At 37.4% G+C, this 17055-nt stretch overlaps 2 protein-coding genes across 6 annotated transcripts in view; one reads left to right on the forward strand and one right to left on the reverse strand.

Annotated features, from left to right (window-relative positions):
* Positions 1 to 17055, forward strand: part of LOC124636497 (uncharacterized protein CG43867) — a 370559-nt gene that overhangs the window by 332795 nt on the left and 20709 nt on the right. For 4 of the 5 annotated variants that reach the window (XM_047172604.1, XM_047172607.1, XM_047172606.1 and 1 more), the window contains exons 6-13: positions 4230 to 4325; positions 5295 to 5483; positions 9699 to 9878; positions 10269 to 10368; positions 12468 to 12622; positions 12962 to 13087; positions 13750 to 13882; positions 15024 to 15260. In XM_047172604.1, the coding sequence (XP_047028560.1) occupies positions 4230 to 4325; positions 5295 to 5483; positions 9699 to 9878; positions 10269 to 10368; positions 12468 to 12622; positions 12962 to 13087; positions 13750 to 13882; positions 15024 to 15260 (1216 nt within the window). Of the gene's footprint in view, positions 1 to 4229; positions 4326 to 4641; positions 4813 to 5294; positions 5484 to 9698; positions 9879 to 10268; positions 10369 to 12467; positions 12623 to 12961; positions 13088 to 13749; positions 13883 to 15023; positions 15261 to 17055 lie in introns of those variants that run through there. The other variant, XM_047172609.1, reaches the window with a different exon arrangement.
* LOC124636498 (3-oxoacyl-[acyl-carrier-protein] reductase FabG-like) lies at positions 15466 to 17018 on the reverse strand. Its single transcript, XM_047172610.1, has one exon. It carries the CDS (start codon positions 16365 to 16367, stop codon positions 15630 to 15632), a length of 738 nt encoding a protein of 245 aa, XP_047028566.1. The 5' UTR covers positions 16368 to 17018; the 3' UTR covers positions 15466 to 15629.

The following is a 17055-nucleotide window of genomic DNA, read 5'->3' on the forward strand; positions in this document are numbered from 1 at the left end:
ATATACAATAAAAATGAACAATTTACAAGATCAAAGTCACAGACAAGAAGTAGATTTGGAATAGAGTATTTTTTTTTTTTCAATCAGCGGTGTGCATTCGATACCTAAATCGGATATTTATTATAAATAATCGAATACCAATTTTATATATATATTTTTAATAGCAACTTATTTCAATTTTATTAATTAATTTTAAATTATAGGTTCAATTTGTTTTTGTTGTTAAGAAAAATGATATTTAAGTGTTATGAAAGTTTTTAGCATTAAATTTTTATATGTATTATTTATTTTGGTGTTGCGTCATTCGTAATAATTTTTAACTTTAATTGAATTTTTATTACCTATTACGGAATTTTAATTTATTCTTATATTATTTCTCAACAATTCTAAGATTTTTGTTTCGGCGGAGGGTAAGCCTGGCGTTCTGAAATATAATGCAATTTGTACCTACCAAAGTCATGTACTTATTTGATGATGAGAAACAATAATAATAATTGATTGATTTTAAAGTCACCAAATATTTTTAACCGAATCCCAAAAAAGGAGGTGGTTCTCAATTTGGATGCTTGTTTTTGGTCGAAAGGGGTCCCCATATTTGTTATTAGGTCCAGGATCTGATGATGGAAACCTTGAGAAATCGAGGGCAACTCTCGAAAATTGTAAGCATAGATAAGGTTATAACTTGACACTCAGATGTATGTCTGATAACACTATGAAACAGTAAAGGTTTAGAGCTGACCTGATGATGGAGACGAGAGAAGTTCGGTTGTCGAGTTCCCTCGACCTTCTCTGGTCTCCATCATCAGGTCAGCTCCAAACCTTCACTGTTGCAGAGGCCTCGTAAATACGAATAATATAAGCCCAAACACGAGAAAGTTTATATTCAGTTGTCGAGTTCCCTCGACCTTCACTGGTCTCCATCATCGGGTCAGCTCAAAACCTTCACTGTTGAATAGTGCTACCAGGCAAACACCTGAGTGATAAGATTTCACCCTATGTATTTCTGCAACTTTCGAAAGTCGCCCTCAATTTCTCAAGGTTTCCATCGTCAGATCCTGACCTGATGATAATGGGACCACCTCGGAAGTATACGCTATCAAACAAAAAAAGAATCATCAAAATCGATAAATAAATGGCTGAGTAATCGCGTAACAAACATACAAAAAAAAAACGGTCGAATTGAGAACCTCCGCTTTTTGGGAAGTCGGTTAAAAATAAGTCGGCGGCGGCCATCTTTCCATCTTGGACCAACTTTCGATGAACAGCGAGTAGCACTTCCGACTACCTATTTTCCCTTTCAAACAATAAAATCGTCATAAAATTTTGCGATAACTACACCTAACTACAGCTCTCGTCAAATAGGTTTGCCGCTCAGTTAAAAAGTTGGAAGTAACGAATCGCCATTAAGTTTGGCAGGTCTACAGGAATTCTGCACATAAAACACCCGAAGAAATAAATAAGTCTTCATTTGCCGTCTTCAGAAACCCTAAAAACCGAAGATTTTTTTTATTCCGGCTACAACGTATTTTCTACCACTGATTTTCTAGCTTTTTTTTTTCAAAATAAATTAAGTCATTTTACTTTTCCTAATTTATTTTCAGATTATGATAAGTATACAAAAGTGCAATTTAGTAATATTATAATATCAAATAATATAAAATTATTAAATCGATTCTTTATTTTAACGAATCGGATCATTCGATGCAAAACTTCTATCACCGTCGCCATCTTGTCTATGCGTCTTCAAATTTAAAAAAACAACTAATGTAAACAAACATGGCGAGTTCGATCAGAATTCGCGGTAATTACGATTGGATTTTAAAAAGGTATATTTCTAACGGGATGCTAAATATGAAAGGTTTGAATGCGTAAAAATAATTTAAATTTATTTAATTATTTTATTTAGTACTCACAAATGCGGTTTGATTGGAAAGAAAATAAATATGAGCGTAAACAATTAGGAAAATGTATGACTGATTCGCAGACCCCGATTGGGGTCTAAACCGAGCTTACGGTGACATTGATGTTCAGACCCCGATTGGGGTCCGCTACGGATTTGACGGTTAATCCGAAAAATAATGTTCCTTTTTCGAATTGTAGGATTTGTAGGTATAAAGATTTATCGCTGAATAGTTCTATGTATAATGACCGTTTTTGGGTGACAAGAATAGACACCAATTAACATTAATTTAACACCTCGCCTTTATTACTCGTTTCCTAACAAAGTCATTACAAAATTAACTGCCGGTTGAAGCTGAATAAACAAGGAAGTTGGTTACAGTACAATTAATCGCTGCAAGTTTAATTAGACAGCGTGTAGTAATGAACTAGCCCTGTGTTAACATTCACTTGATGTTCACAGTTGACCGCGAATTCAATTTGTAACGTGTGGTATTACCTTTATCTTTTTTTATGGTTATAAATATACTTCAGTCATCACTAAGATTTCTCGTTATGAGTAAGTGCAAACTATTGCTTATTTTTAATCGGGCCCCTATCCGAGTGTTGCCCGATTTAGAAAGTTCCCGATATTCGTAGCGTCCCCTCTTGTCGTGAGTCAGGCAAATTATAGCGTTCGTGATTAATGCGAGCTATTCCTGGGCGTATCCTTCACCCGACGATTCACCTTTCTTTGTTCTTCAAACGCCTATTGTAAAACTAGGCAGGTCCATGCATTAACTTTCATATAATAAACAATAAACTCCCTTGAGCGATGAGCCGACAAATTCGGAGCGCGCTTGAACCAGAAGCACACACCTTTGCAAGATACGAACGTACATAACTAAATCAAAATTAATATTGTTTTACCTATCTGGTGAATCATGAATGGGTATAGTTTTGAACTACATCATCCTCGTAGGGTTCACGAAATACAAATCAGGTTCAAGAAAATAATTTACTAGGTTGTAAAAAGCATCTCACGTCGTGTTTTATAACAGCGGAAATGGGACCACGTCGGCGCATGCTACTCGTATAAGGATTATGGACATGTAGACTGTAGTTACTCGGATGATTCAGCGACGAAATACTGAGACGTGAAGCCATCGGAATGCTGTTTACTAATATGCTTCAGCGATTTTGAGTATTAGCTGCGCATATGTATAGGTAGTTTCTAGTATCATTGACATTATTGGAGAAGAGTCAATACTTACCTACTTATATACTCGTTGTTAGTGAGATACTAGCATCCATGTACCTAGCTGTTAGGTTTCTCTTTTAGTTTTAGTTTTTAACTTCGGATCCATTCTGAATGAATTTGATATGATTATGGCTTGAAGCTTGAACCCTAGGTAATACCATCTCTTTTGTTTGTAATTGATTGATTCAAATGTAGATCCTTACGATACTAGTGATTAACTACTATTTATTTTAATGTACCGCTTAGATATTCAAATGTTCTTATTTCATTTGTCAGTTTTCAAGTCAGGCTTGATTAATTCTGAAACTGAATCATTATCCATATCAGTATCAACTGAAACGAGGGTAAGGTGACGATAATCCTTCCCGTATCGGATAACCGTTGTTTCAATTCAGAGTAATGCTAGTTAATCCCTACTTCGTGATTGGATTAATTAACTCAACCAACATGTTTGAATGCGCTTGCTTCTACGCATTTTTTTAAAACAAACAGTAATATTCAAGCTGTACGCAATAAATAACTGTGCCAATATTGTTTTAATTTGGATGTATTTTTTTTATATTGTAAATCTTAAAGTAAATTCTTCAGTTACTTGCAATGTGAAATGAATCTTTGAATTTTGAGTGAGTATTTACTCTTCCAAAATACAAAATATTCGGCAAAACATGTTTTCCTCTCAGCGCATGCAAAATAAGCCTGTCTGCATTTCAAAAATACCCAATTTCCATTTCCATGGCACGGTGCAATATGCAATAGGTAACAATAGCGCACATATCAAGCATAATGCGGTTAGCCACACTTGAAACTAGCCAGCACAATACCTTGATACTTATCTATCCACACAACAGTTGCAACATCGTGGCTTGGTTTTAAATCTCGTGGTTTCAACCCGACATGTCGTTGTGGTTGCTTTATTGCGACAGCTTAAACATAAGCTGCTTATTGCTGGTCGAAATGCTGTTTTAAACTGCAGTCTAGCGTGTATAAATTTCACTCGTCACGTTTTATAAGTCTATCGAGCCATGAGAGTTAATCTTCTCAAAGCTGGTGTTTCTTTTGTTTTATCGAGTGTTATTTTCTTTTGTTCTAGGTCCGCGCCATGGAGCAGCGGCTCTGCGAATGGCCAGCGGGCACTGATGGTGCACCTCGGGCCATTACGCGGCTAGAGGGCCAAATAGAGGAACAGGTATGACTGCACACCGCTTCAATCATGTAAACGAATAAATATTCTCTCTATACATGCAGAAATTAAAAGAAGAAAGATAAGTTTTTTATCGTTAGTAGAGTCTTATAAGGCTAACAATGTATAAGTACATACATTTTATATCATAGTCTTCTAAATTATAAAAACCTTTTTTGTTATGAACGCGCCCCAATATTTTTTGTTGATGGGCTTTGTCGTCATAACCGGTTTCTGAACTTGGGCCAAACCATAGAGAAAGCGACTTGCTTGAAATTAGAAATGTCATTTTGACATTCTTATAGTTCGTGATGGTAAACAATTTTTCCGAAATTACATTTAAGTTTAATGAATGAAAAGTTATTGTAAAATGGTGTTAGTTACTGCAAATAGTTTTGAAATGTTTCACGGAATAGTTTTTTTTGTTTTACAAGTTCATTGCCTGTCTGATAAATGATATGAAATTGGAAAGTGTTACAAAGAAAGAATGCAGGTAAACGAAGAAAGAACTTATTATTTCATGAATAATTATATCTAAACTACGTTCTGAAGTAATATAAATTTAGGTTTTAACGATCTTTGATCCTGCATTTATACGAAATCTTTTTAAATATTCTAGAAATAAAAGTCATTGAAACTTAAAATTTGAATTTGTTACAATCGTGAAATCAAACAATTCATGATTAAATAGATTTTCTATGATAGAACGTGGCTAATGGTTTCAGAGCGCAAAAAATACCAACATCTATTTTTTTTTTATTAAACTATTGAAAGAATTGGTGATAGCAAATTCTAATAAGCACACAAGTAACACGTTATAAAATTACATGTTTTTTGTATCCAAAGTACACTATGTACCTAACTTACTGAACTGAACTTAAAAATAATTCAAATTCTTGGTCAGTGGGTCGTCTTAGGGGCAGAGTATTTATAATAAACTTACAAATTGCTACAACTTAAGCATCCTGTTGACAGAAGCAGCTAAGACTCCAGGACGCGAAACAGGTGGAAGCGAAGGCAGCCCGGATCAAGGAGTGGGTAACCAACAAGCTAAGGGAGTTGGAACAACAGAACCAGTTACTCAGGGAACAGAACGACCGCTGCAACCAGCAACTAGAACTGCTTAGGAACCATATTGCCGCTTCGGGGAGTAGGAATTGTACTGTAAGTATTTAAAATTAAGTAAATCTCTTAATCCCAAGTAAGAAGACTCAAAGTGTTAGTAACAGAGTTCTTTATCTATGTTAGTATTCCTTTACTATATAACATATGCTTTGTTTGTACTGAACTTATATGACAAATTCTTTCACTGAAGGGAAACTATACTTTAGGCACCTGGTCAATACATCATCCAGATATGGGAAGTAGTTTCCTTAGGATGCAGGAGGAACTGTGGGAAAAAGCTAGATGTATTTATGAAAATATTACATTCTATTTTGAATATTCAGTTACAAAACTCCTACATAATTCTCACACATTATTTTAAATAAGTAAACAAAGCCATCAACATTGTGTCATTAGTTCATGAAAGAGCTTCCAATATTATTTGTAAAATTAAAAAGAAAAAGCTCAAGATCAAAGCTTCCAAACATTAATACATGTTGCTTTAACTACATTAACAGCTTGCAATCATTGCCATATAAAGAAGAAATATTTTAATGATCAATAAAATAAAATTAATTTTATTGAAATTAAAACTCTTAAATTAATGAAGACACTCAAATTGATTCATGATGTTATAAAATCTTATAGCTTTATAATTTGAAAGGACTCTTTTTAAGAGGACACATTTCAATTAGTTTTGATTGCAGGATCTAAATAAAACATATGAGTAAAATGATTCATATTACCTACTGATTGGAACAGCTTCTTTATATAAAAAAAGTTTCTATCACTACAAAATCTAGACACACGGCAGTGTGTCCGCCAAGTTCGAGCAAAAAAGCGACACACCGGCCGTGGGTTATATTACACGAACCATTTCGGGCCAAATTCGACCCCCCTGTAACTCAAAATCTATTTTATTTACGCATATCAAATTTCTAGTATCTGTTGAGACCCCCTCACTTATCTAAAATACAAAATTTCATTAATATACCTATTGTAGGTCTTGAGATATTGACGTCAGAAAATCGCTATTTTTACTATACACTTATTCACTTATTCACTGACTCACTCATCAAAAACCTAGACCACTTCCAATGGTCGTATTGACTTGAAATTTGGCATGGAGGTAGGTCTTTATGTCAAGTTAAAGGGAAACATCTGAAAATGGCCAAGTGTGACTTGACTTGACTTAGAGTCCTATGTCCCCTAGATGGGGCAGAGGGCATCCACAGTGCTCCGCCATCGCGTTCGGTCTTGAGCTTCGCGCTTTATTTCGCTCCACGTTCTGCCTATAGCCGCCGCCTCTGCAATGATCGTCCGCCGCCAGGATTGTTTAGGGCGGCCACGTTTCCGCTTCCCTTGGGGATTCCAGTCTAGGGCTTGCCTCGGGATGTGATCGGGGTCCCTTCGGAGCGTGTGGCCGATCCAGTTCCACTTGCGGCGTTTGATCTGCTGGTCGATCGGTGTCTCCCCGCAGCGTTCCCACAGTTCTATGTTGGAGATTTTCTCGGGCCAGTATATACCGAGAATACGACGAAGGCAGCGATTGACGAAGACCTGGAGCTTACGCGAGATGTCTTTTGTGGCCTTCCATGTTTCGCATCCGTACAGCAATACGGTTTTGACATTGGACCGGAATATTTTGAGCTTAACTCTCCTGGTCAACTTCCGTGATTGCCACACAGGACGGAGCTGTGCGAAGGTTGCTCTCCCTTTGGCGATCCTCGACGTGATGTCCTCCTCGGTCCCTCCTGTTTCCGACACAACACTCCCGAGGTAGGTGAACTTGTGGACCCTCTCCACTCCCTCTGTGCCGATAAGCAACGGTAATGAGCACGTCACTCCGCACCTCATTTCCTGGGTCTTCCGGGTGTTAATTTTTAATCCCGTCTCCATGGCCTCTCGTTGCAGGTTGTCCAGTTTGGCTTGCATGTCGGTTCGCGTGTGGCTCAATAGACATAGGTCGTCGGCATAGTCCAAATCTTCTAAGACGTTGGATAGTCCCCACTCTATGCCGCGGCGCTTGTTCTTGGTGGTATGGTGCATGATGCCATCAAGGACAACAAGGAAGAGGAGAGGCGAAAGGAGACACCCCTGGCGTACACCCGCATGAACCGGTATGTCCTCCGAGACGAGGCCGTCGTGAGTTACCCTACAAGAATATTTCCCGTAGATGGCCTTAATTATGGTCGTGATCTTCTCGGGGACTCCAATTTCACGAAGCCGGTCCCAGATGCAATTCCATCGCAGCGTGTCGAAGGCTTTTTCGAAGTCCACAAAGGTCAAGTACATGTCCCTCTGCCATTCTGATGCCTGTTCGAGGATTATGCGCAAGGTGTTGATCTGGTCCGTGCACGATCGGTTGGGACGGAAGCCAGCCTGCTCTTTACGCAGAAGAGGCTCGACGGCCCCCGACAGCCTGTCCAGGATGATCTGGCAGAGCACCTTGGAAGGAGTCGAGAGCAAAGTGATGCCAAGTGTGAGTCGGTTTCAAAATAATGAAGGTGTTTTATACCCGGTGTAAATTTATTCCCCTAAGGAACTAAAACGAACTAAATTTATCTATATTTATATAATATATCTTCGAATGGTACAAAGGTTTGTATTTAGTCAAAGTAAAGTAAAAATCTGAAAACGGCCAAGTGTGAATTACTTTCGAAAATAACGAATGTGTAACTTTGATCCACGAACATAATATATGATAACATGTCATGTCAGTCAGTTGGTAAATCTAGTCCATTTAGTTAATCTAGTTCATTTCTTTGTAAGAAACATAGTGCATATTAAAAAATCTAAAAAATAGTATAAATGAGACATTTCTTTAACTAACTTCATCATAAGAAAAAAAATAAAATAAACAACCTTACAAAAATAAATGAAATCCCACCCAAAACAAAAATGTGAAAGACTGCCAAGTTCGATAATATGGGAATGCTTCGCCTATAAAAGAAGTGAGATCTGAATAAGTACCAAGTTCCATACACATACCTCAGTTAAAAATAGTTACTTTTTAATGATGATTACTTGGCAAGTTTTAATAGAAAATTAAATACTTGATTCATTGCGTTTAGTAGGTTTATAACAAGGTGTATGAAAACTTGCCAAGTAACATCATTAAAAAGTAACTATTTTTAACTGAGGTATGTGTATGGAACTTGGTACTTATTCAGATCTCACTTCTTTTATAGGCGAAGCATTCCCATATTATCGAACTTGGCAGTCTTTCACATTTTTGTTTTGGGTGGGATTCCTATATATTTGAATAAAACCGATGTAATATGTATAAACCTCTTGAACCCTTCCTACAAGTTTATTCCACCTCCCCCAGTTTTTACCAACTCGAGCAAGTCTATCCCTAGAAGTGAGGACAGATGACGGTTCTCCTCGAGCCACATCGAGTCTTTTGGCCTCAAACCGACGTCGTTCAGAAAGCCTTGAAGGGCCTCAGGTAGTTTGTTGTAGCCGATAGGGCGCTAGCTACTAGACTTATTGTTTTGCAAAATGTCACTTGCTAATTTCTATGTTAAATGCAATGTTTATTTAATTGCACTGTCTTGGGTACTAGGCAGAGGTCACACATTTTTATTATTGTAGTTTTTATATTTATATTTGGCGGAAAATTATACCATCATTTCATAATTTCTTAAACACAGCAAGTTATTGTCACTAAGTTACGTCTGTTATTTACTTTTTGTGATTTTTGTGTCTTCAAGCCATATTTTGATGTTCCCATTTATTTGCAACATAACTGTCACTGTGCTAGGTGTGTGTTTTAGTATTATACTATTATTGCACATTGTTTTCATGATTTGGCATACATGTTCACATTTATTATTAGAATTATTACCAAGTTTTAGTGCCATAGGGTAACCGTTAGATTGAATGTCTATTTCACTGATTTCATTCAAAGTTTAATTTAAAAGGTGCCTTACAACCAGGAACCTGCTCTAAACCATTATTTTTATTAAAACATATTAAGCTTTCTTAATTCTACTGAACATTTTAGCTGCCTTTGCTGTTTTTTTAAATCTCATCAGCCTTACATGTTGTCACTGTTCTTTTATTAAATCCTACTTAGGCTAAAGTTCACCGACAACACAAACTTCAGTTTTCTTAAAAGAACTGTGTACTATGAACTTTTAATATTCACATTCAATTATCAGAGTAAATGGTTGTTTTAAGAAAAACTGACGTTTATATTGCTGGTAAAAGTTGGTCTTACTAAATACTTTTTTAATCAGCGTTTTAAAATTCCAATTTCAAATTCAACAGCTACCAATAAACTCTGCGGAGCCCCACTACAGTACACCGGTGCGGCATCGACGGAACCTGTCCATCGGTACTACCAACATAGCGAATAACGTCAATGCAGCCAACCCTCCGGGGCTGAACACCATGAATAGAACTATGGATGAGAGGACCACTGCCAGCTTATTGGCTGATGATTTAGCTGTGAGTTTTTTTAGTTTTGTATTTAGTTTTTATACATACTGTATACAAAGGTCCTGAATTTAAATTCTTTAAGTGCTTTGCACAAGAAGCAACTTTAGTTGAGGTAACTGTAAACTCTTGGGAATGTTTCTTTACAAATTGCTTGTTGTTGCAACCAAAGCGAAACCAAAATGAAACCTGTGATTGTAATTGCTTCATGTGCAAAGACCCTTAGTTAAAACAGTTTTATGGTTTTTAAATAATATTCTGCAGTGCCCACTCATATTCTATTTTTTCTTATGTTTGAGTATTGTACCTGTCTGCAGAAAACTAAAACTGTACCTACTTTGTCCAAAGGGATGTTAGCTTCATAAACAAAAAGTATTAACCAAAAAATGTGTTCTGTTTCAGGCTGCAGTAGAGAACTTAGTGGTGCTACCTACAACGCCTAACACTTCTACCGACGGTGACACCACGCACGATTACGCTGAAATTTATACTCCTAGCAGAGGTCAGTTCCAATATTTTTTACTTTGATAATTATGTTATGTATATCAACCAATCTTCAATGATATTGAATTATATAAAAATGAGGTTTTTTAACCTTCTCATTCCATTCCAGAATACTGTGATACGAAAACCCTTGATATAACTGCCTCATGCTAAAATTGAAATATTTAACTAATTACTATAATTTAAAATCTATATGTTAAGTAATTTATGAAATCAGGCGCTACTTTGCTGAAATCCATGACAGAAAATGTTGGGAAAAATTCGTTATTTTTGCTAACAATTTAAGTTCGTATAAAAATGTCTGCAAAAATAAACACTTCTATATAGTTCGCCTAAGCTAAAATGACGCGCCCCAATACCTCATTTACGGTACGCTCTTCAAATGCGGTAGTTGAGCGTCGCGTCATTTGAGCTTAGTCAAGTTTTACAAGGATTTCATTTAAGTTATTTACACACATCAAAAGTGTCTAGGGATCAAGCATTTTTATGCGGATTTCTTGAGATTGAGATGTGGCTTTGTAATAAATTTATGATTTTATAAATTTATATGGATCCTTTTTGGTGCATTTCATAATTTGAATCAGGAACTGTGAATCAAATTCGAGTAAAAGATGAAAATCAGCTGTCAATATTTTCCCTATAAACACATACAACGCATTGAAGACATTATTAGTGCTACTGTTTCCCTACTACTGATTAAAACCAACGTTATTATGGAGCGGCGACGTCATTTAAGCAGGGAAGAAATGCTCAGAGCCGTGGGAATGATAGAAGCTGGTTCCCGGCAACGTACTGTGGCTTTAGCTCTGAATACAAGTCAGAGTGTTATCAGTCGACTTTGGACACGTTACCGAAGCACTGGTACCGTAGCTGAGCGCCATGGAGGACGGTATCGCTGCACCACACGGAGACAAGACCGATACATTCAAATCTTAACTCGAAGAGCTCCAACAATAACCGCCATGATGTTAGCCGTGAGGCTTCATCACTCTTCAGGGAACTTAATTAGCGACCAAACAGTCAGAAACCGCTTGCATGAAGTGAACCTTCATTCCCGAAGACCGCTACGGGTACCACCTATAGCAATGCACAATCGTAGGATTCGATATCAATGGGCTCTTGAACACAGAAATTGGGCAGAAGAACAATGGCGTTTCGTGTGCTTTTCTGATGAGTCTCGTTTTGGTATGAGACCGGATACAAGACGTATACGACACTGGAGAACCCCTGGACGCCAACAGCGATTAAAATCCTGCCAGGAAGTCCATCCTTATAGTGGTGGAACCATCATGGTATGGGCGGGTATTTGGATCGGCGGAAGAACTGAGTTGATTTGGATCAGAAGCAACCTCAACGCTCAAATTTATGCTGAGACGATTGTATCAGACGTCATCGTTCCTCTACAAGTGCAAATCGGTCCCTTATTTCAGTTAATGCATGATAATGCACGACCGCACACCGCAAGAGTTGTAAGACAGACTCTCGCGGCAGCTAACATCAATGTCCTGCCCTGGCCTGCTCAGTCGCCAGACTTGAACCCGATTGAGCATGCATGGGATATGCTACAGAGAAGAGCTCTGCCGAATATGGAGGGTATCCAGTCGCAAGAAGACCTTTTTTTGTTGTTGCAACGAACATGGGCGGCCATTCCACATCGTGATTTGGATGAACTCATTTTGAGTATGCCAAACCGATGTTCTTGTGTTGTTAGTGTTCGCGGTAGAAACACGGATTATTAATTGTTTAAGTTACCCAATAAACTTTTAAAGAAAACTGTTATTTCAGTCTTTTTTTTCGAACTTTTGTGTTAGTGTTTCAAATGTCAAAAATCCCTTTATTAGGAAAATGGCAAATTTCTTTATTAGTGCAAAGGTGACTTGGTTTATCGTTACTGTGACAAACGAAAACACTTTATTTGATGAATCCTTAAAGAAAATTTTAATTAATATCAATCAGGAGAAAAGTTATTGCAAAAATATATGTTGATCCCTAGACACTTTTGATGTGTGTATTTCAAATAAGACAAATTCTTCATATTTTCAATTAAATTTCAATATATAAAATCTTCTAACACATTTTTTCTTATATTACCTGTAGAACGAACTCCCGCGTGGCAAGGCACCGTGAACGTGATAGTGCAGGGCAACAGTCGCGGCGGCTCGTCCACGGGCGACTCGTCCGCGTCCGACCAGCCGCGTCCGCCCACGCCGCCGCTGCACCGCTTCCCTAGCTGGGAGGCTAAGATCTATCAGGTATGGAGCTTTGTTAGATGACCATCAACTTAAACTCAACCAAATGCAAAATTGGAAATAAGCCAAGTTTGAATATTTTAGCATCTTGAAAGCAAAATATCTAACACTGCTCATCAGCGCGTTGATTTTGGACATTTCCCTTTCTTAGGAAGCTTTTATCCAGCTGTGGACGTTTTTAGGTTGTGACAATGATGTTTCAGTCAAAATTTTTACTAGAAGTACTGGAGATGAGCGCGCTCACACAAAGAAACTCGCAAACTCTCAACTCAACTTTCAAACTCAGTTTTATATTGCTTTAGTGCAAATTAATTAAAACCTTATCTTATTGTTTCCCCACAGGTGGCAGACGATGGTCTCCAACAATCAGTAGAAGAAGAACTAAGTCCCCCGCCGTGTCCGCGGCCGATGCCCGAGTCCACCAGCTACCAGGATATATCCGTCCCCGTTTACGCCACTGTTAAAGGGGTATGTGGAGTTTTAGACAAGTTCACATCCATAAAAAAAAAATTACACTTTACGTTGTAATTTTATAACTCAAGAACGGCCTCACCTGTCTAAACCTTTGTTCGGACTACTTAGTTAGTTTTTCATTTATCACATTTTTGTAGCAAAAAGTGGTGGATTCTGCATGTAGCGAAACACGTACCGTGGACCACTAAAAAGTTAAATTATATAAAGCTTGGTCGTATAATTCGCGCTAATGTGTCAATCAGGTATTTCATTAAATACGAAACTGCAAACTATGGTTATAATGAGCTGTTTTCCCGCGGTTACGCCCACGTCGCGTCGGAAGAATTTTTGAAATTGATGAAAGACTTCCAATCGGTTACAAACAACCAAACAAATGTTTCTCATTTATATTAGTTTAGGTTATGCTTCAATATTCCAGAAATTATCTTCCTTGTCTTCCTTTATTTGTTTAAAATAAGCATACCAACAACCAAACAACAAATTCAATTACATTTCAATAACATAAAAATATAATACAATTTTTATTGTTCTTCTTATTCGCTTATCCGATTGTCACTATGCATGCCTTTTATTTGCATGGTTATTGATATGCTATTTTTCAATTCAATTTCTTAATAATAATGTACTAGTTACGTTATAAATATGGTGTCTTCCAGCGCGCGAGTCAGATAAGGTCGATGCCGTTCACGGGCGACTCGTCGGACGACTCGTCCGACGGCGAGGACTCGCTCGGCGTCACTGTTCATAATACGCCGCATCACCAGCTCGTCAATGTTAATCCTGTCTTTAGTAAGTTTGATTATTATGTTTATTTATTTACAGCCTGTTTCTTCATCAAAAGTAAAAGCTAAAGTAATGTCGTTCGTTTTTTTCAAGTTTAAAGTAACAACAAAACTAATAGATAAAATCGTGAAAAAACTAATTTGACCGTTACTTTTACTTTATGACATTACTTTGACTTTTACTTTTCTTATTGTACACAAAAACATATAAAAATACACACAACACAGAGAAGACATGTACAAAGGCGAGCTTAACCCAGAACTGGGTTCTCTAACAGCAAACCTTAGAGCGATAGAGAGATGCGATAGGGAAGAGAAAATTTAAAGTGCACAACATTAAACAAAACAAAGATAAAACTACATAACATAAAATATATACCTATAAATAAAACATAAAATATAATAAATAAATACATACATACAAATAAGGTCATGTTGACAGGAAATGTTCTTTAATTCGTCTCTTGAAGACATCCAACGATATGCTGTCACGTATACTGTGAGGCAGAGCGTTCCAAAGCCTCACAGCGCGAACAGTGAAGAAACTGGCTGAAACTTTTGATGAAGAAACTGGCTGTTAGTGAACAAACATTTAAAAATATAAAATTAGTGGCTTACAGGCATTAGAAATATGATCAATAAGTTTATTGTTTAACCTAGTGAGAGTGGACTACTCCGCGCGCATAAAAAAAAGGTAGCCTGTGGGCTTTCGCAATAAATGGAACTAACTCTCAAAGAACTTTTTGAATCGGTCGAGTAGTTCCTGGGATAAGGGGCTTCAAACAAACTCTTCAAGTTTTGGTATAGGTACATTACATTGCAGAGCCAGCAAAAGCTTGGATTTTTTTTCCAAAATGTGTCATGTTTTTCACATTCATCTAAAACAAACTTAAAGGTGCCGCGCGTTTGTATCGATACAAACGACAACAAACTTATCTGCAGGATAAAAACGCGCCGTCGCCGCGCGTTCCCAAACCGCGCGTCGACGGCGCCTTTAAAAAAAGTGGTGTGCATAGGCCCCTAGCCAGAACTTGCGATTTCTCCGAGAGGGTGTGTTTACTTGACGTTTCATTTGACATCAATGTTCTTTCACTTATCTACTCCACTTTCATACTCACATGATATTCTAACCATTCCTTTCTCCACAGGTGCCCAAACATCAACGCCCCAACCGATCAACAACGTGCCCCACCCAAACGTCTTACCCTCAATACAGCAGACCACCAACGGCCTAGTTCTGACAAACAGTGCGAACGGTCAGTGCAGTTCGTCTGACACCAGTCTGAGTGCCAGTAGCCCGTCCAAGAGTGTGAAAACCAGTTCTAGTCTGTCGCCAGCTAAGAGGTCTAGCAGTGGGTCGCCTAGTAAGCAGAGTAAGACTAGAGGTAAGAATTTTTGCTTGGTGATACTGTATCCTAATCATCAAATTATTTTTACAATCCCAACATCTAGAAAATTCAATTTAATCTCGTCGATAACTGATCTCTCTCATTTTTGTTCAAAAATCTTGAATTAAACTTTACAATTCTGCTTAAACATTATAATACAGTCTATTAAAAGTAAATGGTAAGGAAGTAATAAAATAACAGAAAAAATACATAATTTATTTATTGATTTCAAGAAACATTAATTTATTCTACGACACTTAATATCACACAACAATTAATACTAGCAATTATGACATCAACTAAAATAATACTTTAATATGATTAAACACTCATTAAAATAACATGCAGAAATTCAAAAAAACTACTCTACTTCAACATAACCCCATTATCACAAACATAATCAACACCAGTAATACTGCCAGCCTTATCACTTGCCAAGAACAGCACCAGATGCCCTATATCATCAGGTTCACCCACCTTCCCCAAAGGCATAGCTGGCGTAAAACATTCCCAAGGAGTTTCATCACCAGCATTTTCCAAAATATCAGTTTTCACCGGCCCAGGACTTATAGCGTTGACCCTCACGCCATATTTCGAAAGTTCCAAAGCGAGTCCCTTAGTAAAATTATCGACACCAGCTTTCGATATGCCGTAAGCCACCAATCGTGAATCAGGAACAATTTTTCCGGCAATACTTGATATGTTTACAATGTTCCCTTTAGTTTCTATAAGGTATGGTACAGCTAAACGTGTGATATTGAATAGGGCTCGCAAGTTAGTGTCGATTAAAGCATCGAATGTTTCTAGAACATTCTCGTCTAATATGCTCTCGTATCTCACAATGCCCGCATTGTTTACAAGTACGTCTATTTTCCCGTGAGTGTCGATTGTTTCCGCGATCATTCTCTTCGCGTCATCCATGTCAGTTACATCTGCTTTAATAATAAGTGGGTTCTCGCATTTCCTAGCTACACTAGCTAGCTTGATCTCGTTCCTTCCCACAAGAACTACGTTCGCACCTTCTTGAGAAAAAAGGATGGCTGTGGCCGCGCCAATCCCTGAACTAGCTCCGGTTATAATCACGACTTTGTTGGCGAAACTCATCGTGAGAAATCTGGATCTACGGTGACAAATGTAAGAAGTTCTTGTATTTTCTGATTGAATTTTTCAACCGAACTGACGGCTGTCGTCTCTTCCATCCCTTTATATTGCCCTAATTTGCCCTTTTAAGTTATACACGTGTTAAATATGACCTTTCAACTTTCTATAACTGTCCTTTATTGAACTAGCTGTAAGTGTATCATTAGGGCGACAAATGGTGTATAATTTATGAAAGTAACCTATTTTACAAAGTGACTTTACCGAACTTTTAGCACCTTGAACAACTAAGGGCGTAGTGGCAATTAATACGTGATTAATGATAATATTTTATTTGAATAACAATTGAAGGTGAAAGTTTTATGTAAGGAACGACATTTGAATATTCAGAGCCACCTTTCAACAGACTTCATGTTTTATTGAAATAATAGTGGGTGGTCCCATGTGTATTAATATTCATTAATCATTAAGTAGTTATAAGGTAGTAGATACCTATAAAAGCAATATAAATCTAGCAATTACCCAATTCACATGCGAAAATATCTTTAGTCCATTTCAAAGATAGATGAAAACGGAAGCCATATTTTTCCGGCATTATTCCTTCAAGTTTATTTCCTTAACCTGACTCACAACAAACACTTCACTCACAATACTACAGACGCTACCATTGTTACACTACACAATCGACTAACGA

Source organism: Helicoverpa zea, chromosome 14 (genome assembly GCF_022581195.2).
Source record: "Helicoverpa zea isolate HzStark_Cry1AcR chromosome 14, ilHelZeax1.1, whole genome shotgun sequence".
In the NCBI taxonomy this organism is placed as follows: domain Eukaryota; kingdom Metazoa; phylum Arthropoda; class Insecta; order Lepidoptera; family Noctuidae; genus Helicoverpa; species Helicoverpa zea.